Source organism: Rosa rugosa, chromosome 1 (genome assembly GCF_958449725.1).
Source record: "Rosa rugosa chromosome 1, drRosRugo1.1, whole genome shotgun sequence".
Classification (NCBI taxonomy): domain Eukaryota; kingdom Viridiplantae; phylum Streptophyta; class Magnoliopsida; order Rosales; family Rosaceae; genus Rosa; species Rosa rugosa.
The window spans coordinates 9,190,986-9,215,117 of record NC_084820.1 but is presented as its reverse complement, the minus strand read 5'-3'; the positions used below and the strand labels follow the sequence as shown (position 1 = coordinate 9,215,117).

The 24,132-nt window shown below is 38.3% G+C and overlaps 3 protein-coding genes across 7 annotated transcripts; 1 reads left to right on the top strand and 2 right to left on the bottom strand.

Annotated features, from left to right (window-relative positions):
- Positions 1-595: 595 nt before the first annotated feature.
- Positions 596-8,316, bottom strand: LOC133715322 (DNA mismatch repair protein MLH3). 4 transcript variants are annotated; one of them, XM_062141781.1, is made up of 26 exons: positions 8,158-8,316; positions 7,903-8,035; positions 7,775-7,826; positions 7,634-7,681; positions 7,352-7,506; positions 7,196-7,253; positions 6,919-6,976; positions 6,693-6,785; positions 6,437-6,602; positions 6,322-6,337; positions 5,991-6,211; positions 5,775-5,844; positions 5,540-5,623; positions 3,921-5,423; positions 3,748-3,841; positions 3,562-3,656; positions 3,364-3,434; positions 3,042-3,239; positions 2,575-2,619; positions 2,407-2,466; positions 2,221-2,327; positions 1,819-1,867; positions 1,550-1,609; positions 1,369-1,441; positions 1,104-1,189; positions 596-1,006 (listed from the first exon to the last, which is right to left on the bottom strand). In XM_062141781.1, exons 2-26 carry the CDS (start codon positions 8,026-8,028, stop codon positions 827-829), a joined length of 3,768 nt encoding a protein of 1,255 aa, XP_061997765.1. In that variant the 5' UTR covers positions 8,029-8,035; positions 8,158-8,316; the 3' UTR covers positions 596-826. The 4 variants fall into 4 exon arrangements, with proteins under 4 accessions (XP_061997765.1, XP_061997783.1, XP_061997773.1 ...); XM_062141799.1 differs by having other exon boundaries at positions 1,819-1,846; XM_062141789.1 differs by having other exon boundaries at positions 5,540-5,620.
- Positions 8,317-9,327: 1,011 nt separating this feature from the next.
- On the top strand, positions 9,328-11,574 carry LOC133715313 (uncharacterized). Of its 2 annotated transcripts, none has more exons than XM_062141760.1 (2): positions 9,328-9,486; positions 10,181-11,574. In XM_062141760.1, exon 2 carries the CDS (start codon positions 10,252-10,254, stop codon positions 11,380-11,382), a length of 1,131 nt encoding a protein of 376 aa, XP_061997744.1. In that variant the 5' UTR covers positions 9,328-9,486; positions 10,181-10,251; the 3' UTR covers positions 11,383-11,574. The 2 variants fall into 2 exon arrangements, with proteins under 2 accessions (XP_061997744.1, XP_061997753.1); XM_062141769.1 differs by lacking the exon at positions 9,328-9,486 and adding an exon at positions 9,508-9,665.
- Positions 11,575-14,812: 3,238 nt separating this feature from the next.
- LOC133715305 (uncharacterized) lies at positions 14,813-18,173 on the bottom strand. The gene is made up of 4 exons (XM_062141752.1): positions 17,396-18,173; positions 15,898-16,683; positions 15,549-15,596; positions 14,813-15,466 (listed from the first exon to the last, which is right to left on the bottom strand). The coding sequence occupies exons 1-4, from the start codon at positions 17,576-17,578 to the stop codon at positions 15,218-15,220; spliced, it is 1,266 nt and encodes a 421-aa protein (XP_061997736.1). The 5' UTR covers positions 17,579-18,173; the 3' UTR covers positions 14,813-15,217.
- Between the last annotated feature and the right edge of the window lie 5,959 nt (positions 18,174-24,132).

Here is a 24,132-nt window from a genome sequence, read left to right as displayed (position 1 = left end):
TAAAATGGAAACAGAGCAGGTTAAACCAGATTGGTAATGAGCATGTGATCTGTCTCATTCACATAATTGGTAAATCGCATATTAATTTACTCTAAACAGTGGTTGGTAAGCTGTGATTACTGATTAACACTGGGATCAAAGTCATAAGCGGAACTTCACAATTGGTCGGTAACATATAGTTTTCTTTTTTTCCTTTGCAACGAAATTTCGTCGGCAACATTGCTCCGTTTTTTTTTTTTTTTTTTAAAATTCCAAAATGATCTTTTTTTTTTTTGGACCCAAAATGATCTTTATCGATGGAATTTTGTCAGCAAAAGTCTTCTTTCCTATTTTCAAAAAATATAAATGCAAATATAAAAATATAAACATCGCCCAGTACCACTAGACCAAAAGTCTCCTCTTTGTAAGTGGGAGGTTGTGAGTTCGACTCACAAAAGACTAGTTGTTAATATGATAAAAAAAAATTTTAAAAAATAAACATCTGAAAATTATTCTTATTTTCGACAAAAAGGAAAATTGCAACCGACGAAAGGCATAATAGGCAGATTGAAATCCTGGTTTATCAAATGCATGCCTTGACAGTTGACACCAAAGATAGAATAACCACGCACCATCAACTGTACTGATGATTAGGTCATTTGATTTAAAACCGCCCATTACCGGAAACTATACATGATCAACAATCGCTATTGTTTTTCTTATTTATTTGTTCGGAAGGAAGCTATACATTTGGTACAAAAAAAATGTGAGCAGCAAGTGAACGTGTCCATTGTAGACATGTAGGGACATTACAATTTTGAAAGAACGCTGGAAGATTCTCATCATTCTAGCTTGTAGCCGAGTTTAAACGTTGTTCTGCACGTGCAAGACTAAGCTCATGTCGATGTAACCCATGCCACACCTGATCTGCACCATTGTTCTGATTCAAAGATGCAATCTTAGCTATTTGCTTGTGCAACGCTTCCAAATTTACTAGTGGGGCAGTTGTTGGTCGACCATGAGCACACTTCAAAACAAATCAAGTTGTTTTAGAATTCAGAATATAATAAGCCTGCCTCTTTCTCTCTCTTTGACATGTCTAGTAGCCTGAAAAGATGACTTACTTGGAAACACAATGAGGTCTGCTTTAGCTCATCAACGATGAGGGAACACTCTGAAGGTAGCAAGGAATCCCCAAACATAATTGCACCTGAGCAAGAAAAGCAAGGAAAACGCTTGAAGAAGAATGAAAGAAAACCATTTACATACAAATTACCAATGTAAATGTACGCTAAATGGTTCAGATAATTTACAATATGATTAAGCCCGGCTTAAAATTCATAATCCCAATCATTGAACAAAACTGAGAGTACGAGATTTGCCATTTACCTCTACATGCTTTAGAATTTAGGATTCGAAGAACAGATGGTGGCATTGTTGATGATCCATCTGTATCAGAGAGCTAAAGATCGAACAGAAAGCTGTGTCATTATGAGGGGAATACACGGATACAAAATAAGAGGAAAAAAGAAAAACTATAAAAAGAGGCAGTGCTGTATATATGTATTACCTGCTGAAGAAATTCCATAAGATCTACATCAGATAAATTGACACCTAAGATGCAGGGAACCTGAATGTCATTTATACAACAGATTATATTAATAACTTTTGGAGGCAGCTTCATTATAGTATTTAAAGTGACTGATTTCACAATAATTTTCAACCAATGACTGTGTGTTAAACAAAACAATAGAGATAGGTTAATGATCCTACTTCGCCAGGTTTGAGCTCAAAGAGGGTGAATGGAAAAATTAAAGAAGACAAGGGATGGTAATTCACCGCAATAAGTGTGATGACGGTTGGCTGCCTGTGAAGGATATTCAAATTCCTGTTAAATGTCAATTGCAATAAAATCAGGCTAACAGAAGTTCTCTCAGAAAATAATGTAAAATATGTAGAGTTGATCTATAACAAGTCTCCAAATTATCATCATTTTGCAAGGCCATGCATGGAACAACAAAATCAACTAAAAGGAGCAATTAAGTTAGACGAGTTTATCATCTTCTATGGTGTCAAACAACAGTAAGAATATGCCAGACACTAGTTCAGGCCCTGAACCACAAATCAGCAATAAAGAAGTCTAGCAAGTAATTGTGTTAATGTTCATAATGCTGGATGCTGACACCAATATCAAATTGACAAATTCTTTGATAAGTATACCAGGCAGGACAAGTAAAGTACCTCTTGAAAGACCCTGAATCTTGAGCACGTATGTTGCAGCGCCAACCCCACTCTTCTATTGTTTTAGCATAATTATGCAGTAACTGGTAACCAATCTCTGGCAGCACCTGTATATAATAATAAGAACCAAAGGGTCATTAGAAGTTAGCCATTGAAACTTTAAGGAGCATAAAATACACAACATACCAGCTCTTGTTCAAAATCCAGAAAAGTAACGGTCTTTGCTTCTCCATCTCCAGACAAAACCTACGTATTCAACTAATTGAGTAAGCCACAAAAAAAAAAAAAAAAAAAAAAACACACACACACACACGTGTATCATTTCCAAGAGATCTAACAGAAAAAAATTGAGACCTTGTGACGCAGCTCCTCCAATCGGATCCTTTCATCTGCAGCATGCTGTAGAAAAAAAGTTTCTGCCGAAGTCAGAACTCTGCCTGCACTTTTGTGCTTGTGAGCATCACTAGTTTGAAGGTGTCTCGATCAGTATGTGAATGCAAGTTTGTTTCTTTAACAGCTGCATGTACTAGTATATATACACGTGGGAATCTACTTGCAAGACTGACAGTTCTATCTTATTGTGATAAAATTTTTGAGCAAGTAAGATATCCTATAAACTTCTATCCAATTTCTTACTCTCATTCTCTGTTAAGGCCACTTTTCGGAGACTAAAACTATTCGATTAGATGCATGAAAGCTCTATTGTAACCTTGTAATCTATAAGTGAAGTGAACTGCTTCCCTTGGTAACAAGAAACTTACTGATGTGCTTTCTAAAGCATAATCCCATTCAAACTTGAAAAAGATATCCAAGAGACGGACCTGGTCAATAACAGCAAGTGTTTGGCCGGCCATGACTGGAATAAATTTCTTATCCACCTGCTGAAGAACTCTGCAATGCTTGAGACAGTTCTTATTGAGAGATTCAGGAACTAATGAGTCAGCAGCAAGATGCAAGAATCCGGAAGATATGTCAAGTATATCATTTCCATCTTGAACACCGTGCATTTTACTTGTGCTCTGCATCACATATTATATTCACAATTATAAGTAGATTGAAAGAATCCAACTTTATAATTTTTGGCAAGATGGTACAGCAATTAACTCATGTTTTGTATCAGACCTTCAAAAACATATTACTTACTGTAATTTGGGGACAACAATTCCGCCATTTGGTCCCGCAATTCAGCGAATCTTGATTCATGAATATAATTTCTGAAAATGACTAGGATTAGGGCCAACATTTGACCACTAAATGCTAAAGATGTAATCTTATAATAACCAATGAGCCCAAGCTCAATCAAATGTTGATTACACTTCTTAAATAAGGAAAATAAGATACCCTTAATTGGAGCTGTGGCTTGAACCTCAGACCTTTTAGATTGTTCAAACATTTCCAATTTTTGCATCTTGCTTGCACCAGCGTTAATATCTGGTCTAAAAGAAAATTTGGTAAAGTTGGAATTAAAGTCTGCCCCTTGAAAGCAAATATAGTATGAGTGGTACAAAATACTTGAAGGTCAAGTACCTGGTGTCTAACAATAAATCCTCCACAGAAGTTGTCTTCAAATTTTGATGACTACCATTAGGAGGTTGACAGAGATCCTTCACTGTGCCAGCTTCTGCACATTAAGAAGTGTATTAGCTAGCTGGCATCTGCATAAGCTGCCAATTCTGAAAGGGCAACTCACATCACAATACCTGGATAAGTAGCTGAATCATGGAAGGTTTGTGCATCATGTTTGCCTGCTGTTGTCGCAGGATGATTTAAAGTGAAGTACTTCTTCTTGCTTCTAGGAAATGGTGGAGCTGAGTGGCTTCGTATCAATCTTCTGTTTAAAACACGACTCTTGAGACAATCCTGATATTTTGACTGCTCCTCATGTCTATTATGCATGTCAATACAAATGTTATCTTTGCTGCGTGAATGCCAACTTAACCAATCTGTCTCATAAGCTAATTTACCTCGGCGTCCAGTAGAAAACTCTCTATCTATATTGTCTTGGTGAAGGAATTTTCTAGAACCAGCATTGTCATTATAACCTAGTCCACAGTCTATATCTGTAATGCAGTGTTCTTTGATCTTTGACACTATATCCAATCCAAAGCTGCATTCAAATTCTTCAGCATCAACAAAATATTTGTCAGTATTTCTCTTATCATATTTATATCTGTAATGCCCTTCAACTGAATCTTCATTAGAGAAAGGTTCAAAATCCATATAGGTACTTTGGGATGACGGATTGGATGTCACAGAGTACCATTCAGTTTTTAAGGTCTGATTGCACGAACCAATATACTCTTCACTCATGTCTAAACTTGCCTCATCTAAACGGCCCTTACAGGATGGAATTGAATTCAAACTAGCTCTTGACAGAGGGTCAAACTCTGCAAACGGGTCAAAATTTGATCTAACTCTGGGATAGGGCTGAGCACTAGAAACCATCCCTGGGGATGAAGTCATTGACGAGATATCTGGAACTTCTACACTGTTATACGAACCACTCCGAATTCTCTTGCTGCCGCCATCAATTTCTGAAAAGTCTACAGTGTTGTAAGACCCATCCTGCATTCTCTTGCTCCCAAAGTAATCATTTTGACATTTAATCCCACTTTCTGTAAGCAAATCCCTCTCAGATGGAAGCCTTCCTCGGGAGGAACAACTATTGAGGAAAGGTTGTCTTAAATCACAGGTGACCTCTACATTGCTACTGAAATCATGATGTGATACTCCAGTATCTGCTGAACCCTTGCTAACACTAGCACAGAGTTTAAAGGGCTGATCTTGCCATGCTGAGGTAAACATATTATCTTCCAAATTACTGGATCTTTTGGCAGCAGAGTAGCCACTATCCATCATATAATCTTCATCAGGTGAAAAATTGATATCAGACATCCAACTATGATTTTCCCTCTTCAGAGTTGTTGCGACCATACATTTAGCAAGATTCTGATCCCGTGGTTGAAATGAATAGTCAGTATCATGACGAAAATCAATCTCACTATCTCGATCTTTGAAGCCTTTGACATCATCAGTATTTTCATGCAAGTAGTCAAATGGAATTCTGATATATTTCCTCTGAGATACATCGCTGCCCTCTTTACTTAGAATCTTCATAATGTCAGGAGAAGTCTCAAGATCTTGTATCCTGCTCCTCTTTTTCCTTATTGGAGACATTTCTGACAAATCTACATCCAGCAAACCTAGCATTTTTAAAGAGGAAAGAAAAAAGGATATAAGCCAAGGGAAAGTGAACCAAGATAGTCAGATTCAATTCACACCGTTATCAAATGAAAATGTGACAAAACCTATTTCTTACTTTCATCTACAGATACAGTGTTGTCACGTTCCTCCCACATTTGACCTTCTCTTCGTATATCAGCTCCATGACAAACAGATTCTACTAGAAATGTAATAGAGGTTAATACCTCTCTATGCCACCAAACATATTATATATATATATATATATATATATATATATATATATATATATATATAAAAGAAAGGAAAAAGAGAGTGAAGCTCCCAGCTAGAAGCCACAGATAAAGGCATACCATAGGATATCTTTTCCTTCCAGAAGCTTTGAATGGCCTTATCAATAAAGTTGAGTACAGGACCCCAATCCTGGCCAAAAAAATCATTGAGAAATAAGTATATTATCTTTTAAACACTAAACCTCTTGTCTACACATTTACAGTAACCCCTGTATTTGACTTGCAGACTATATATGACCTGCATAGCAAGATTTAATGTCAAATAAGAAAAATTACCTTGAACTCAGCATATGTCTTCGATGGTTCAAAGTTTAAATCATAGAATGATTGGGGACAACTTAAATTCAAGACATAAACTGGGAATGCTTGAGGTCTACTTCTCTTCCTGTTGCGGGATCCAACAACAGCTGTCCCTGGGTCCCAGCATTCGAAGCTAGAGGCCAATTGATTAAGCAATTTGTGAATTGGTCCTTTGCAAATGAACCGTGAATTAATATCTGTACTGGTGAAGGACAAAAACAAAAGAAAAAAATATAGATCCTCTCAGAACAAAAGATCCCCCTATTGACAACATTGTTTATAAATAAAAATGAGCAGAGAAGGATACAGAAATATTGGATGGCCTGCCAAAAAAAAAAATGTTTGGAAAATTAGAACAAGGATACTCATAATAGTGGAAGTAGATAGTTAATCACCTAAACAATTAATACCAATCTTCCTACCTTAATGGCGAGACTATTGCAAGGAGTAGATATGTATCCAGAAAGCTCTAATTTGCCATCACTTATGTTCAATTCGTGAAGTGCATCAGAGACCTCGCTCCCAAAAGCACTTTCCAATAATGTCATGGGAGAAGGAGAAGGAATGGTACGAAGAAGCTCATCCTCACTACACAGAGTCAAATATGTAAATCAAAAAAGAAATAAATAAATAACAGCAACCACAAATTCTTCACCTAGAAATTATGTTAGAAGGCACCTCTCCACATCAACAACTTTGAAGGAAACCATTGAGTGCACCAGTGCGATCCTGTGTACACATTTCTTGACAGTGTCCAATACCTTCTTCGGGCTTCCAGAATGCAAGTCACAAAGCAGTTTAAGTCAGTTTCATTCATTGCATGATCTTGTTTCAGGCAGTTGAGAGAAAATCTTGTATATAGTTATAAACCAGATAAAAAGTTAAAATGATCCAAGAGTGGAACCTGGATCGCATGCACTTCCTCCGAACTGGTTGATTGTAAAACAAATCACGAACAACAACTGCAAGCAGAAGCAGGTGATTAAACAACTTATTCCAGATAGAATTAGTGGAAAGACATTGTGAACAAGCATTTATTAGGGCATAATGTAATGGAATTCACCAATAAAAGGTTGTTTTATGATTAGCTTAGCGGAAATCCATTTTCGTAAACCAAGATGTAATAACGAACAACTTCACAAGCTCAACTGAAGACAACAGGAATCATGACAGGTCCCTACCTGTTGTGCCGACATCCTTCCTATCATCATCTACCCCAAGATACAAACATTTGAAGCCCTGAGAAAAATAGAGGAAAGTCAACCTGAGCCAAGCCTACATTAAAGCAAAGAAATTCTGTTACAAACAGAAAACCCAGAACAGTAACGAAACCACACCTTCATCACTTTGCGATACCCATTTGGCCTCCCAGAAGCTTTCGTTACAACTTCAAGCAGTGCCACATCAGAAATCGAAGCCAGTGCTTCCCCTCTGGAACCAAAGCTCACACTTGCAGCATCAGGCTCAGTAAATTGTTCAAACTTTGACGTGGCTGCTCACACATTAAATATAGCATCTTATGAACAACAACCAAATCCACACAACATAATGTAAACTAGGCTCACACTGCCACTCAGTCAGTTACTACCCAGAATTACAAGAGAAAACGAGAAATTTACCATATCTTTCTCCCAACAACACCAATCCATCACGAGTAATCCCACATCCTACAAGTAAAAACAAGATTAAATGCACATAATTAAGCTATGAAAACTGAAACCAAGTTAGATTTTAACCCAATTGAGACAATTAGTACTGACCATCATCAACTACTTTCACATAACAAGTCCCAATTCCTACGAAAACTGACACCTGCAACAACAAAATTAACATTTTACCAAACTAATCAACTCTTTTACCATTAACCAAAACCCCCAAAAGTTACTACCTTTCTTGCGCCAGCGTCCAAGCTATTAAAGACGAGCTCCTCCACAACCCTAGCCACGTCATACAGAATCACCCCAGACCGAATCGAGCTCCGAACTGCCTCCGGCAACCGCTTCAAGCTCCTCATCGGAACCCTAAAAATCAAACCCAAAAAGATTTCACCTTCTTCAAAATCCCAAAATTCCGCGGCAAACCAATCAAAGAAAACGTCTTTAGTCAAAACGCATCGGCGAATCGAAATGGGTCTTTCGCTCACCTGCGAATTCGATTTAGGGCTCTTCGGCTTAGGCTTAGGCTTAGGGTTTAGGGGGGCTTAGCTGAAAACGACGACGTTTGAGCGGTTCAGAGCTCCGGTTTTCAAAAAGGGGAGAGAGAGAAAAAAGGGCGGTTAGAGTTTCTCAGTCTGGTCTGTACTAATAACTGGGGGGAAGTTTTTTAACTGCCACCGTTTGTTGTGAGGTTTGATAAACTCACAACGCGCGGTCCAAGGGTGAGTTACAGGTGGAAGGCCGTGATTGGGCGGTGCTTTGGAACCCTCACACGTCGTGGCGGAGCCGCTTTTTATCTTTCCTGAGATCTGATTGGTCGCTGAAGCAACTTGTCCAAATTCCCCGCGGGGTAAAGTAAATTTTAAGTCGTTATCCGTTTCGCTTGATGACGCGGATTATGGAGAGAGAGCCATCAGCCATGTCCTAATGTCCTTTCTTGGTCTATTTTTTTTATCCAAATAGGATGTCTTCCTTCCCTAAATTACCAATCTACCCATGCCAATTTTTCATACTTAGGGCTGATCTCATCCCAACCTTCGGCTATAGTAAAAAGGTTTAGGGTCAAACAAGCTTAGGATGATTGTATTGAGGATCTGATTCAGCTGTAAAACATGTTTCATTAAATACGCAAGAAATATCACTAGCCAACAAGTTAGTTCGTTGATTTCAGATGATACGTAGACCTGATTACATTTGTCGTCTGACTCTGAAACAGAATCTAAAACTGAATATACGAGTAATTATGTAGTTCGTTAGTAAGACGGTTTGCGTCAAACAATCCAAAATGATCATTCAATTGCACCCAATCTTGAACCATCACATACTATAAAAACAAACGTACTAAAATGTGAACAATTATTAGAAACTTTTGCATGCCCTACATGATCTACATCCAACTAAACTCTAAACCCCATATTTATTTCTTCAATGTCCAAGTTAGTTAAACAATTCCCATTTCTAAAATAAGAAGAAAATACATGCACATCCATAAATAAATCAAAATTTGGAAAAAAAAAATTCAAAAGGATTGTAATGCCATGGTAAAAAAAAAAAAGGGAGGGGGGGGTGTAAAAGATTAAATTTTATATGGGATTTGGGGTTCTAGAACCAGAACCAGAACCAATCGAAATTCTTTCCGACACAGAAAAAAAAAAAAAAAAAAGGAAAAAAAAATATAAAAATACAAACAACAAACTCCATCTTCCATTTCTCACCACCCTGATTTTTTTCTGTTCTCTCTTCTTCCCCTGAAACCCTAATTCACACTTGTCCGTGTGTATCTCGGGCTGTCCAAATTTCCCACCCTAAAGGATCAGGTAAGTTTCCCTCTTGCCATCTCTCCTCTGTTTTGATCGCTCTGTCAAAATTTTCCGAAATGACGGTTAAACTTCAGCAATGATTTGTGGGAATTGCGGTCAATTTTTGAGTGTCTGGGATTGCGGATTGGTGCTGATTCTGATTCATTGAATTCTCGGCTGCGGCCGATCTTTGTTTGGTGGGTTAATTTGGGTTGGAATTTGAATTGTGTTCTGTAATTTCCGATGCTTGAGATTCAGCTGTGTTTGGATTTCTGTTTGTTGCAATTCAGTTGATTTGGTGGATGTTGGTGTGAATTTGTTTGCTTTTCGGAAAGTTTTCAAGGGTTTGGATAAGGGGAGATAATTTGTGGTTTTGTGATGTTGGTTGGTTTTGTTAGTATAAAGATCGAGAAAGGAGAAAGGAAACTCAGTTTAGTTATGTGATTACTAGGGATTTAGTTAGGTTATTGGTTTTTAGAGTTAGCCGAAATCAAAGGCGTCCAAAACCTAGATTTGGAGTAAGCATAAGCATCTGTCTTTGTTGATCTGATTGACAATGGTTTTGAATTGATTTTGGATTTGGATTTGGATTTACCGATTTAGTATGTGGATTTTTTTTTTTTTTTCTAGGGCTTTCCTAATCAGTTATATATTTCATTTCTTGTGTGAATGAAAACCTGATGCTAAAGGTTTAATTGTTACTGTTATGTAGATGGAATGGTCATTTTCTCTGTGTGGAGAGTGATTGTCATTTCGGTGTAGTTCTTTTTCGGAAGCAGACCTATGGAGGGTAACTTATGTGATGTCAACCATTTGGATGCTGATGTCCTTTTACCTCCGAGAAAGCGTCTGCTTGCTGGGTTGAAGAAACAGAGTCCGGAGGGTGATAGTAGTTCATGGCTGTCTCTAGTGTCAGCAACAGCTTCGGCTTCGGCTTCTGCTTCTTCTTCTTCATCGCCTTCTTCAAGTGAACTCAACACACGTTTAAACAGAATATTGACTTCTCATGATCCTAATCTTTCACCCGAGGAGTTGGTAGAGGTCTCAAAATCGGCTGCTACTGCTGCAGTTAAGGCTGCAGAAGATGCGAGAGCTGCAGCTGAAGAGAAAGCTGCAATAGCTGCAAAGGCAGTGGCCGCAGCCAAGAGTGCTTTAGATTTGGTTGCCTCTTTCTCGGACGAAATAGCCAGCAAGGAGAAACACCTGAAAAAGAACAAGCTCAAGAAACATGTCCCAGTTCAGCTCTTGTACAAAAAATATCAGCCAATTGAGAATTTTAAGAAAGATGAAGAGTTGGCCCGGAAGTTGCATAGAGCTATTAATAGCTCACCACGAATCTCAAAGAATCCATCAGGTTCTGACTCTAAGGGTCACAAACACAAGAAGCCTAAAATCTCACAGAGTTCTGAGGTAGCTAGGGTTTCCAATGGAAGTACAGTATTGGATCAAGACCCTGCATCTGCTTGCAATGGTCATGCTGCGGCAGGTAAGCTCGATTTTGAAGACACCATCCTTGACATGTACAAAAATAAAGCAGCTGAAAAAGCATATAGAAATGATAAATCTGGTCGATCGGAGATGGATAATGGGGAAGCAGAATCAAGTCAAACAAAAGAGAAAAATTGGGACGATATGCCTACTAGTGGTAAAAAAAGGGGCCGAGTGAAGCTAAAAAAGTTGCCTTTAAGTGTTTGCACTTTTAGGGATCAGACAAATCCTAAAGAAGATGTGGGTGCAAGAAGCTCCCCACTAACTGATATGAACATGGGAAATCCGACTGCTGGAAACAAGCCTTTGTTTCCTGCGGAGTCTTCTGCTGATAGTATGCTGCCTATTGAGCCCACACCGGTGTGGAAATGCCAGGAGTTCAAGGCACCTGCATGTGTGAAGCAAAATAAAGTCATGCAATCATGATGTTGAAATAAAATTGTGGCAACAGGTGAGATAGGATTGGATAGCTGAGGTAGGATTCATCATGTTCTTCACTTATAGAAACGGCTTGTTTCGTTTTTATCTTTCTTCTTCTTCTTTTTTTGTGCTTATTTTGGCTTTGTTGTAATCAACTTGAACTGACTACATGTAAATTTAGATGTTACATTTCTTGCATCCCATTCGTGCTTTACAGTCCGAATTTTCCCGGAGCTCTTTTGACAGCAGAGCTTGAATTGAGGTAATAGGGATGCATTCATTTGGGTAGTGTTTGTTGATATGTTGCAAACAATAATTTCTGCGCTTGTGCTGATGATGATGATGATGATGATGATAGATGTAATAACAATGTCAATTTCCTTGGTAAATCATATTCTTTCGCAAATTTTGTTCTTCACTCTCAGATTCTCATTCGCATTGAAGTTCTTTAAATTCTTCTGGTATGAGATAATGATGGTTCACTGGTTATATAATTGAGCCAATCCATGAATTAATAATAAGCAGCCGATCTTGGAGATCTTGCCGGCAATAAAAAGCTGCATCAATGATTGTCCTTCCTTAACACACTATGATTGAGCTGTTTATTCAGAGATCTACAATTCTACATCATGGTTCAGTCGTATGAAACTGGAATTGATCTGCTGTAATTGTTTGGCCTTATGCTCTTGTCAGTACACATGCTAAAGTTTATTTGTTTCGCGTTTCCGAATCTTTAACTGAAATTCATTCGAGTAAAGAAACGGACTTTATCATGTTTCGGAGCATATGATATGATGCTTTTTTTTTTTTTTTTTTTGGCAAAGCATATGATATGATGCTTGAAACCAAAAATGAGATGAATAAGAAATGCCGGCTCTTTATTTTCTGGGATTAAAGTAAGAGGTGCAACAGTCATTGGGATCTGCGCTGGGAGCAAATCTTAATTGAAAATTACAGAAGGCAGCCGAGAATGTGGTGTAAAGTAAATACGCGTCGTCTCCGTAAACTACGATGAGTTTGGTCGGTAATTAATTATTTATGGTCCATGGATCACCCCCGTCTAGTTGTTATCATTTACTTTTGGCATGTAGCTTTTTCCATGTAGCTATATGAGTTTACCATATGCTCGATATTACTTTAATTTTTAATCGAAAGTCAAAAAAATATAATATAGAGAATATAATAAAGATGTCGGATTTGCTAGAGAATTGAGATTCTATATCATAACACCAGGGTTACTTAATCGACCTGATTTACTACATAACAATTATAGTCCTTAAAAGACGAAGTATTGCTATACAATAGCACTGAAACTCTGGAGTCGAGAGTCGTTAAATTAGTCACTAATTTTTATAGTCTTCATTCAATAAGTTAATCCAACGGCTCACGGTCCGAAATTTCAATATTTCAAAACACAAAAATTATAGGGAAAATGTTCGTTTACCCAAATTTGAGCTACATTAACCCCACTTACCCAAACATCTTATGAGATTTCCTACTTACCCAATAAATTACATATTTTTTGCCGTAATACCTAATTAAGTATTTTCTATTGTTTTTTATTTATTTGTAGGACAATTTTGTCCTCTCCTTCTTTGTCACTTAGAGAGAGAGAAGCCATCGAAAACTTCGTCGGACTCTGGTGACCGGCCACCAGATTTCTGTGATAGGAGACCGGAATCCCCCGATAGGCCGCCGGATTCCCGCGACCAGAGTCCAGTTTTATTGCCCTCAAATAATACCCAATAAACATTTTATTGCCCCTAATAAATTTTTTATTACCCCTCAATAAACTTTTTATTGAGGGGTAATAAAAAATTTATTGGGGGCCAATAATCAATGAAAAATGAAGATTATTCTTGATGTTAAAAATTGTAGTAACTCAAATCGTATTGAAAAATAAAAACAAGTAATTTCATTAGAACTTGCATTAGAGATTAGTTTACAAAATAAACCAAGAAATAAATAGATTAGTTTACCCTGTACAAATCTAGAGAAATATAAGTCAATGACCTCAACTTGGCATATCCATCTTGGTAACGTGCTGGACCATCCTCATCAACAAAACAACTACTTTGTTTTTTCTCTTATTTTAGAGACTTGCAGTGAATACTACGATAGTGTTAAAAGAAAACAATTGCTCACAACTGCAACCCATTCATTCATAACTAGACTTAGCGCACATACTGTGAATTTGCATTCCATGATCAGCAATGCCCAAGATCTTACGATTAGTTGAAAAAGAGAGATAATGACCCTTTAGCATTGTCACTGTTTACGTAGCCACACATGAAAAGCTGTCCAGGAAACCACATTTCTCTCCGACATTCTATTAAACACCTCACGTGCACTTCCCAATTTACCACATTTACTATACATATCTATAAGGTCATTGTTCAACATCAATCAGACCCTAGTCCCATTCTCAAATCGAGTAGTATGAAATTAAGTTAAAAGAATACTACGATAGGATACCAATTAAACACTCGATCCCTTGCATTCATTCTTTCTGAGTTCCATCGAAGCCACAGTCGTACGTAGATAGAGGGAGAGTCTAAGAGAATGAGACTTCACGGTTTGCTAAATCCTACATATTAGGGGATTTCGCCGGAGAGAGAGAGAGAGAGAATGAAGCAGAAAGGTGGTCCGCGCTTCTGGTTCTGCAGAATCCGATTCGGATCCTCTCGGTTCGAATCCGATCACTATCACTACCGGAGGCTGACCTTCTCCGAAAGTCACCAAAAAATCGTGGCCTCACCGCTTCGTCATAGAGGGATTTGAGAAAGAGAGGGGCCGTCGTCGGCGTCCACGATAAGAGATCGAAGAGAGAGAGTGGCGTGCTTGTAATTTGATAATTGAGTTTTGTCTAAAATAGTCTTTTAGCTATTAAATGGGTTAGTAGTGGGATCATGTTACATCAAATTTAGGCATTTAATCAAGACTCCAAAATTATATAGTCAGGAAAAAAATTTATAATGTCATTCAGTATTAAAAGTCCGAAACTGGAAGTCGTTAATTTAGTCATTGTATTAAGTCTAGTATGATAATCATGCAGCACTATGTACATGGGCCCACTTATTTATGGAGTAGTGACCACACTAACGTTATCAGTTAGTTGAGCACTTGAGCAGGTCGTATATGCCACTTCACTTTCAGATTAAACTCATTCGTCCATTGATTTGTTACACATCAATTAATCATTATTGTCGAGGACCACTTGCCACCTTTAAAGGGTAGGCTGGGTAGCCCTTTTAAGGTAGTCTTATAAACACCCTAAAACTTGGTCTAATAATGCTCCGAAGCATTGAAACGTCAATGCATTTAATATGCCCTCTACAATAAGCTACTCGAACAATTCACGTTTTCAGGATTTCAATACTGTAGAACACTATAAAACACCGAGCATAAGAAAGGAAACATGAAAAAGAGAAAAAGAGAACAAATAAAGTCATTCAATCAATATCAGTATAAAAAAATGTGGATAACACAGATGGGTACTGTTTTCTGGTCAGCTATAGTTTACAAGCCACCAGGGCATACATTTTATGACAGTCAAATTCTCTATCTGAATTATGACGTCATTTTGCTCACAAAAATCATTACTAATTTACATCTCTTATAGTTATAGTTAATAAAAAAAATAATCAAGAATCTTATTAGAATCGTACAAACAAAATTAAACCACAAAATCAATGGTCAAACGGGGCGGTTGAGGTGGCGGCGTCAAAACAGTGTGGTAGATGTAACCTCCTCTCCTTCATTCCCTTCTTCACTTGCCAACCTCATTCTGTAGGTTGCTCATCCCAACATTTACCTTTTCCACATTTCATGTGTTTTTCACCTAGCCCTGAGTCGTAGTAATGCAATTGAGCCACGGATGTTGAAGGCACTGCTGAGCGGTTGGCCGCTTCTCTGGTGCAAAGTCGAAAATGGGACAGAGGAACTCCGCAAACTCCCGAGCATCAGTCTCGGAAAAGTTGTATCTATCGATCAGTAATTTATGAAGTGGCCAAAATTTCAGCCTCCGAATTCTCTTTAGATCGCCATGTCTGTCGAAATAATCCTTGGAACGAGCTCCTCCAATGGCTACCTGCAAACCCAGCCATGAGAGACAAATTGAATTAGATGAAGTTATTAGAGAAGAACTGTGGGAGTGCAACGATGGATCTCACCTTTCGAGGCATCTTTCCAAGGACCTCCATCATCAAAGCAAGGTGATCCTGAAATCAATCCAATCGCTATATCAATTGCAAAGCAGTCAGGAAGAAGGGAAGAAGGGTTTTGCCGTTTTGGAACCATAACTTGGCCAATTTACACAAACGAACTAGATTAAATATCAAATAACAATAGGAATTAAAGACAATCTGATACCATAAATTCAGAGAGAAAGTCCTCTACTTGCAGATTAAATTTTCAGTGTCAGAAATGAAGGGTATACTTTGGCTTTCTATTGTCATATTTGAAAAGAAAGAGTATGATTATGACTACTAATCAGAATGATATATAAAGTTGAAAATATACCTCATCCTCACTAAAGCCTTGTCCCATCTTCGGAGCAAACAACATGTCACCTGTCGCAAGCTCAAAGGCTGTGCAAGCGAATGACCACATATCCACTGAGTAGGTATAACCAGATCGGAGAATAACCTCAGGAGCTCTATACTGCCTCGTTTGTATCTCTTCTGCAAGCTGCTTGTCAGCCCAACATGCATTCCCAAAATCGACAACCTTGCACCTTACATCAACCCCATCCATGTTTCTTTCAGACTTGGGAGCTTCACCTCCTCCCATAGATTCCCTTCTCAAGGAAATCTTAGCAACTGCTCTCCTTGCCCTCCTTTTGAGTTTTTTCTCAATTAGGCTCATGGTGACTCCACCATTCAGGTTTCCTTCAGGCCTTTCAAGAATTGGGGTGAATTTAGACCTGACGGGATCTTTGGTGGGATCAATGGTGTTAAAGAGAAGAATATTTTCTGGTTTTAAGTCAGTGTGGATTATACCAAGTTCTCTATGCAAATAATCCAGACCCATCAATATACATTTGCAGATCTCCCTAACATTATTCAACTTAAGACCTTTATACCGGTTGTACTTGATCAGCCGAAGTAAGCTATCACCAAGGAACTCAAGGACCATGCATAAATGCTGCCCATTTGGGCCTGCATGCTTAAAATGGTCAATCAGTCGTACAACACACTTTGAATTCGAGGAGTCACCTTCCGCAATAGCCGTAAGAATTTGAATCTCATGGAGAGCAGCTTGAGCAAATTGAGCTGCACTTTTTTGAATCTTAAGAGCAACGTACGTCTAAAGAAACACAAAAGCATAATAAGATGATGCAAACATTTGGGAACCAAAGTAAATGCATTGAGAAAAGAAAAAAACCAAAACGCTGGTCCATGAAACATATTACCAAACAGATTCTTCCCACATAGATAATGGGATAGATAATGGGTTGCTACGTAAACATCCAGACGGCTAAATTGTATTAACTGACATCCCCCTAGAAGTAGAACACCCTTTATCTTTACAGTGACCTAAAATTTTCTGTCCTGCTGAATGGGACTATTGTTCCTTTTACTGAAATGGGGGTAATCCTAGTCACAAACTGAACGCAAACAAGCACCAAAATAGACATTGACCACAGAATGTTAGATATTGCAAAATCTCTGCGCCCACATACCGAAATAAATAGGACACTTGACAACTATAATACACAAACATACAAAACTGATGCACAATCATTAGTGCATATAAACACAGAATCAGCATCACATATCCAACACATGAAACGCTAATGCAATATGGAATGAACTAAAGACAGAAACTTTCATCAATGAACCGCTAATTCAGAAACAAAAGAAGATCTTGGATAAACAAAACAAGTATCAGAATCCACAGAAACAAACAAAACAGAATCATTTCAAGTCAATAAATGATAAAAGATTGAGAACCAATAAATGATAAAGATTGAGCACATATTAAAAAAAAATGAAAGGCAAAGATGAAAATGGCGTACAGAGTTGGTGGTGTCGTATGCGAGCCAGACGGTGGAGAACTGACCCCAACCCAGTTTTCTCTGAGCAACATATCGGCCGCCGGCGAACTGATCGCCGATCCTGACGGCGTGGTACCCTCCTTTTCTGTAAGAGTCGATACCCTCATCGTCCTCCTCCGACCCCGATGAAGAGGAGCACGACATGTCGCTGATCCGAACTGGGTTTTGAGGATTGTGATCTAATGTGAATCGGGTGCTTTGAATTTGAAACCCCAATTGAAAAAAGGAGCAACCTTTAGTGGATTTAGAGGAGAAACAGGAGTTGGGTATGAGCTAAAATTGGATTTGAAACTCAAAGTTTGGAGCTTTATGAAGATTGGTGAAATGGGGGTTTGGGATTGGATTTGAGAAATTGAGGAGACTCTCTTTTACTCTCTGTTTTTGTTTGTTAAATTGGGGATTTGTTGTGTGGCCTTCAAACACAAAAGCCTCTGAATCTCAAGTCTCTCCCACCTTTTTCTCTTTTTCTTTTTTGCTATTGCAACTTTGCTATTGCTGGACTTTTTCCCTGTGAAGCTGCAAGTGGTGGGTCTTAGTTTTTCTGATGAGGAGAAATGGCTAGCTTCTTGTAATTTCCGAGGAAAATGGCTTGTTGCTTCTCATTTTTGGCCCTTTTGAGATGTTACAAATTTGGTTTTGGAAATTAGGAGAAGATTGAATTAGAATGTGTGAGGTGGCTGTGGTATGGGGATTGGGAGGTTTGTGTCATTAGGTGGAGTTAAGTGATCAATTTTATCATGGAGTTGATGGATGATGGGTGTTAGCCACCTGCCAATGCCATCTTTAAATTCTTTAGAGGTTTTTTGTGTAATAATGTCTAACCCACTAAGCTAAAGCTTAGTTAGAAGTCATTATCTGCTTTTATGGGCCTAAACAAGAAATAGAAGAACCTCACACTTTGCTTTTAATTTCTTTGGTGGATGAGTGTATGAGCAAGTCAAAATATAGGCACAAGTCTCATGTTTTTGTCTAGAGGTCAAAGAGAGGTCTATTTAATCAAGGGGTTTTGTCCATTTACACCATTTTTAGAGATTTTTTTCTCACTTACCCAATTAAGTTTTTTTAATTATCTCTTACCCAAAACACTCTAAAGAGGTCTTCCCTAATACCCCATTAAGATTTTTTTTTTGTTTTTTAATTTTTTTAAATACAATTTTACCCTTACCCCTTTGTTACTTAGAGAGAGAGAGAGAGAAAATGGAAGAGAGAGAAACCATGGGAGACTTCGCCGGATTCTGGTCAACTTTCGCCGGATTCCGGTCACTGGCGACCGGCCACCGGAATTTGCTGAAAATTTAACCGGAAAGTTTTTTTTGCCCCCAATAGACATCTATTGCCCCCTAATAGAGGGGCAATAAGTTTTTTTTGCCCCCCAATAGACGACTATCAACCATGTATTGCCTCCCAATAGATGACTATCAGCCATGTATTGCCCCCCAATAGAGGGACAATAGACCTTTATTGCCCCCCAATAGTCGTCTATTGCTCCCAATAGACGACTATCAGCCATGTATTGCCCCCCAATAGATGACTATCAGCCATGTATTGCCCCCCAATAGACGTCTATTGCCATCCAATAGAACTTTCGGTCGCCGGAATTGGAACTAATTTTCTTAAATTTAGACAAATAAAATGTTGATTAAAGAAAAAAACGATGAGATAATATCAATTGAAAATATCTATTGCCCCCCAATAGACGTCTATTGCCCCCTAATAGACATTTAATATACCTCTATTGCCCCAATAGAACTTTCTTTTTAAGCCAATAACAAAAAAATCATGCTTCTGAACTTTTTTTTTTTTTTAAACCAAGCTTCTGATACAACATTCAATAACAAAAAACCAAATGTCCAAAATCGAATCCTAATTCAAAACTCTGTCAAATCCAATCTATCCAGAAATGAATAAGCCTTAGAATCCAATAACAGTCTGATCCTAAAATCAAGAACTATAACCAAAACCACACAAATCGAAAAGAAAAATTGAAATTCAGGTATTGAGAAGAGCCTGACTGATCCAAATTTGCGAAAAATCAATCGAACAAGGCGACCTCCAACTCCTTGGCCCCACCTCTCCTCCCCATGAACAGCGCCATCTCCTGCCACCTCAGCAGGTCTTGGATCGGGCGGTCTGTAATCACCACGGGGACGCACTCGAACCTCAGAGCCTCTCTGATCCCGGACAGGTCGTCGTCGTTGTACTCGAAGATACAGAACTTGCTGCTGGAGAGCCTCTGTGCATAGATCTGCGGCGTCGACGGCTCCGATTCGATCAGGAACTTCGGGTTGGAGCGTAACCCATTGACTATGGCAGAATCATTCACCTAATTCGAACTGACGTAGCCCCGATCTGACTCGGGTCTGGGCCGTGATCTGATGCGGTCCGATATACTTGAGCGCCAGACGGCCTGGGACTTTGTCGGAGCCGGAGGTCAATGAGAGAGAGAGAGAGAGAGAGAGAGAGAGAGAGAGAGAGAGAGAGAGAGAGAGAGAGAGAGAGAGAGAGAGAGTGAACGGGATGAGAGAGACTTCAGAGTAGTGTGGTTGTAATTTTTTAATTGAGTTGAGGGTAAAATGGTCATTTGCTATTAGATTGTGTATGTGGGAACAAAAATCTATTGCTGGGGTAAGTGGGATAAATTTTGCCAATTTTGGTGCTTTGGGTCAAGGACCCTTTAATCAAAGCCTAATTGTGTTTGTCTTGTGGTAAATTAGTTTTTAAATCTAATTTAAAACTTTTTTTTTTTAGAAGAATCTAATTTAAAACTTGCTCATACACTAATGGCACCAAAGAAATTAAAAGCAAAGTGTGAGGTTCTTCTAGTTCTTATTTAGGCATTTAGGCCCATAAAAGCAGACAATGACTTCTAAAGACTAGTTTGAGATTGTTGTGACTTAAAAAAAAAAACTATTTGCTACTGTGTTGTGAGAATAATCAGCCAGTGATCTATAATTTTCAATTAAAGCGGTTTTTTATTTTTTTTACCAAACACAATAAAATCTAAAATTTTAAATAAAAGCTGATTTTTTTAAAAAAATAAAGCAATCCCAAACGAGGCCTAGCTAAGCTTTAGCTTGATGAGTTAGACATTAATTGAAGTCTAATTGTGTTTGTCTTGTGGTAAATTAGTTTTTAAATCTAAATTTAACATGAGCATAATTCTCGTGCCGTACATAACTCTCTTAGAATTTCGGCTAATATAAGCACATTTGTGCGCATGTCATATAATAATGACTAATATAAGGACATTCGAATATCTAACATTCTTTAGGAGTATTGATGATTAATATTACTTATTTTGTTAGAATTCTGAAAACCTACTTTTACATTGAAAAGAATTAAATATATATATATATATATTTGAAATTAATCAAATGAACAATTCATACAAAGACCTTTATGTGATATTACGACAAAAGAAAGCAGATCATGCCTTTTTTTTTTTTTTTTTTGAGAGGAAGACGACAAACTTTATTAAGTGAAACTAAAAGTACATGGAGCGATGCAAAAGCATCGAAAATAAAGCAATGAACCAAAACAGGATGCACAAGCGCATCTATTGTTGAAAAGTAACCAGGGTATGACTAAGTGCGTTTCGAACATGACTAAAAGCCGAAAAGCCAAGAACTGCACTGCATATATCAATTCAGCAGGGAAACTGTAGTAGTAACCGTAACCAGGATCGTAACCATAGCTTGGGAGATACACCTCAAGAGTCAAGAGAGCAAGGTGAGGCTCCCGAGAGGACGAAGGCGACCAAGGGTGTCAAAAACTCGGACGTTAGCAATCGAACTCTCATGAACAAGAACCATGAAACCGAGGCTCCAATCCAAAATTGAACTAGAGCCCAGATTAAGCAGCACCAACCCCCTGGGTCCCATACACAAGCCCACGAGTGCGTAGGCCTAGAGAAAGCCCACTCACTTGTAGAGCCCCACCAACAAGCCCAGACCCAGGCCCAATTGAACTTACTTTGGGCACCCAAGCCTCCCAAGCCCATAATCCCAATCTTTCGCCGGCGCCACCCGACCCGCGCTGCTGAATCTCCGGAGGAAGAGAGACGTCCACTGCCAGAAGAACGAGCGGCCCGCCGGAATGACACAGCACACCATTCCGAGGCCATTCGCCGAAGTCCACGAGCCCAGACAAACCTAGCAAGCCGGATCAGATCCAACCTCCCGCCAACAACGAAAGCCTTTAGTCGCCGTCCTCCTCCGTCTCCGGAACAATCAAGGCAACTCTTCCTGCCCTGAAGAAGAGAAGAGACAGGTCCAGGGTCCTAAATGCGAATCGCCTCACTCAAACCCAGATCTGAGAAAAGCCTCCTCCGACGAGAGATTTTCAAGCCCAGACCAGACTCCCCTCGAACACCGCCGCAATTCGAAGGGCAATTCAACATGGAACGAATGCCACTACCCATAGGTTGAACAGAGAGGAAGAACGACCTCGAGGAGGGCGACATACATGCTTCACGAGGAGTAGGAAACTCATCGGAGGCATTAAAATTCAACGAGCAAAACCCTAGAACTAGGGTCTGACACCGCCAGGCAAGAGAGAGGAGAGCTCTCGTCATTCTATTATCATTCTTTAATTGCTAAATAAAAATAAAGCAGATCATGCCTTATGAGGTTCGCAACACATAAACGCAAACCTTATTTGTTTACCGGTCATATTTGCATGATAATGTTATTTACATATATCTTGCTGTGCATGCAATGTGATTATATACGAAGAAAAATTTTGATTGTAAATTTGAGATGTTGGAGAAAATTCAAAAGTATAATTTGATCATGGATTTGTATAGGAAAAATTTAAGAAATTAAGAGTTCAGAGAAAGGATCAAATTAGATTTTTGCTAATAAGACATAGCTGAGTTGACAATGGTACAGCCCACCATTACAACTCACAAGAAACTATAGCTCAAATGCCATGGAGTCTCACAGGACGTAGAAGCACTGTTGTAAAACATGTGCAGCAACCGCAACTAAGGCCATCCCAGATTGTGAAGTACATGGATACAACCAGAGTAGAAATTTTAACATCATTTGAGTCGTGGTAGTTGAAGGAGGCTTTCTATTGTTTAGCTGATAATGAAAATCCGTAGGATTGAATTATTTGAGAAGCTTTGTTTCATAACAAATCGCAGAATCATTTATTAAAACTTATAAATGAAATTCTTTGCAACATTATATAGGTAAATGAGTTTGAAAAAATAGTTTACTTGAATTGTGAAAATCAAACCGTTCTAAATTGATTATTAGAATTTAGATTAATGATTTATAATCATGTTTATTGAATTTAGGACTCTAACTTGGGCAGATGTACACACAAAATGTTGTTTCTATTAAAAAAACAAATTTACCCTTATTTTAAATAAAATAGTAAATTAATATTAGTTTGTTACAATTCAATTTCAATACGACACATATCTTTGATTCATTCCTTTCAATTCTCTACCCACATAGCCTATGCCGTATATCTTGTACAAGAAATCAAGAATGACCAGACAAAAAGGCTGTACAAGACTGAAAAATCAAAAGGAACCACAACACGAAAAGAAAGTTCTCTATTAGCTAGAACATTATGCCTTACAAATGGTTCAAACAATCAACCAAGTAATGCACTATAGTACAATTGACACAGCAATCATACTTCAATTGACTGACTGCTTCAAAATCCTCAAGCTTTGGGTGCAACAATCTCTGCTATTGAAGACCCAAGTTCCAGAGACTCCAATAATCACCCACAATAGTCCCATACAAAACCATCCCATGCCACCCCAACTCTTCCTTGAACACCATAAAATGGAGCAAAGCAGGAAACACAAACCCTAAAGCCACACACACTCTGCTCCCAACCAGTGACAAAAATTCTGCAAAATTAGGCACTGTAAGAGCCACCAGGCTGACCCCAAACACCATAACCCACCTCAGCCACAAGCAGTACCCCCCATCCCAAAATAACCTCCTCTCCACAACCTCAAAAACCGGGTTCATCATCAATGGTAGAGTAAGGAACAAGTTTATGCACAGACCCAACTGGACTAGAGTGCTCACCAAGCCTAACTGAAATGAACAGTGAAATCGACTATGCTTTACATTATTGTAGAATTTGTGCACGTGTCACGTCACAATAGTTTTCTTAAAATGTTTTCGTCTTAGTATTACCCACGCAGTCAAGTTTAATATCAAAATTCAGATACTTAACATTATTTAAAAGTTCGGATGACCGATAACACTGATTGTGTGTATTATAATAGAAAAGTCAAAGTGAATTAGAATAACATCTGTGGTCGTAGAAACCTAATTAGACATGCAGTTGAATGAACTTTACTAAAAAAAAAAAAAAAAATTCGAGAGAGAGAGAGATAATAAAGAAAAGAAAAAAGATCACACCTTTTGAAGTTCACCACATATGCATACAAAATATATTTTGCTTACGGCAGTCATATTTGCATGATAATAATCTTCATATATTTTGGTGAATGTTGACGTGCACGAGGAAAAGAGTTATTCAGTTATTCTTTTAAATTTGAGGTGCGGAGAAAACCAAAAGATCATATTTTAAATGTGAGGAATAGCAACTAATAAGAAATTTATAAGTCTAAAGTGATCTAAAAACTCTTGCAAGAGGAGCGACAGGAAAAAAGTCATATGCTGATAATGAAAAATCATAGAACTGAATTATTTAAGTTGCCT

Excerpts from the sequence above, each read along its gene's own strand:
- LOC133715313 (XM_062141760.1), top strand. The coding sequence starts at position 10,252 with ATGGAGGGTAACTTATGTGATGTCAACCATTTGGATGCTGATGTCCTT.
- LOC133715322 (XM_062141781.1), bottom strand. The coding sequence starts at position 8,028 with ATGAGGAGCTTGAAGCGGTTGCCGGAGGCAGTTCGGAGCTCGATTCGG. Across the intron at positions 2,620-3,041 it reads CACTTGCTGTTATTGACCAG|CATGCTGCAGATGAAAGGAT; the intron begins GTCCGTCTCTTG and ends TTTTTTCTACAG. Across the intron at positions 1,610-1,818 it reads CCGTCATCACACTTATTGCG|GTTCCCTGCATCTTAGGTGT; the intron begins GTGAATTACCAT and ends AATGACATTCAG.
- LOC133715305 (XM_062141752.1), bottom strand. The coding sequence starts at position 17,578 with ATGTCGTGCTCCTCTTCATCGGGGTCGGAGGAGGACGATGAGGGTATC. Across the intron at positions 16,684-17,395 it reads CATACGACACCACCAACTCT|ACGTACGTTGCTCTTAAGAT; the intron begins GTACGCCATTTT and ends GTGTTTCTTTAG. Across the intron at positions 15,467-15,548 it reads TTGGAAAGATGCCTCGAAAG|GTAGCCATTGGAGGAGCTCG; the intron begins GTGAGATCCATC and ends CTGGGTTTGCAG.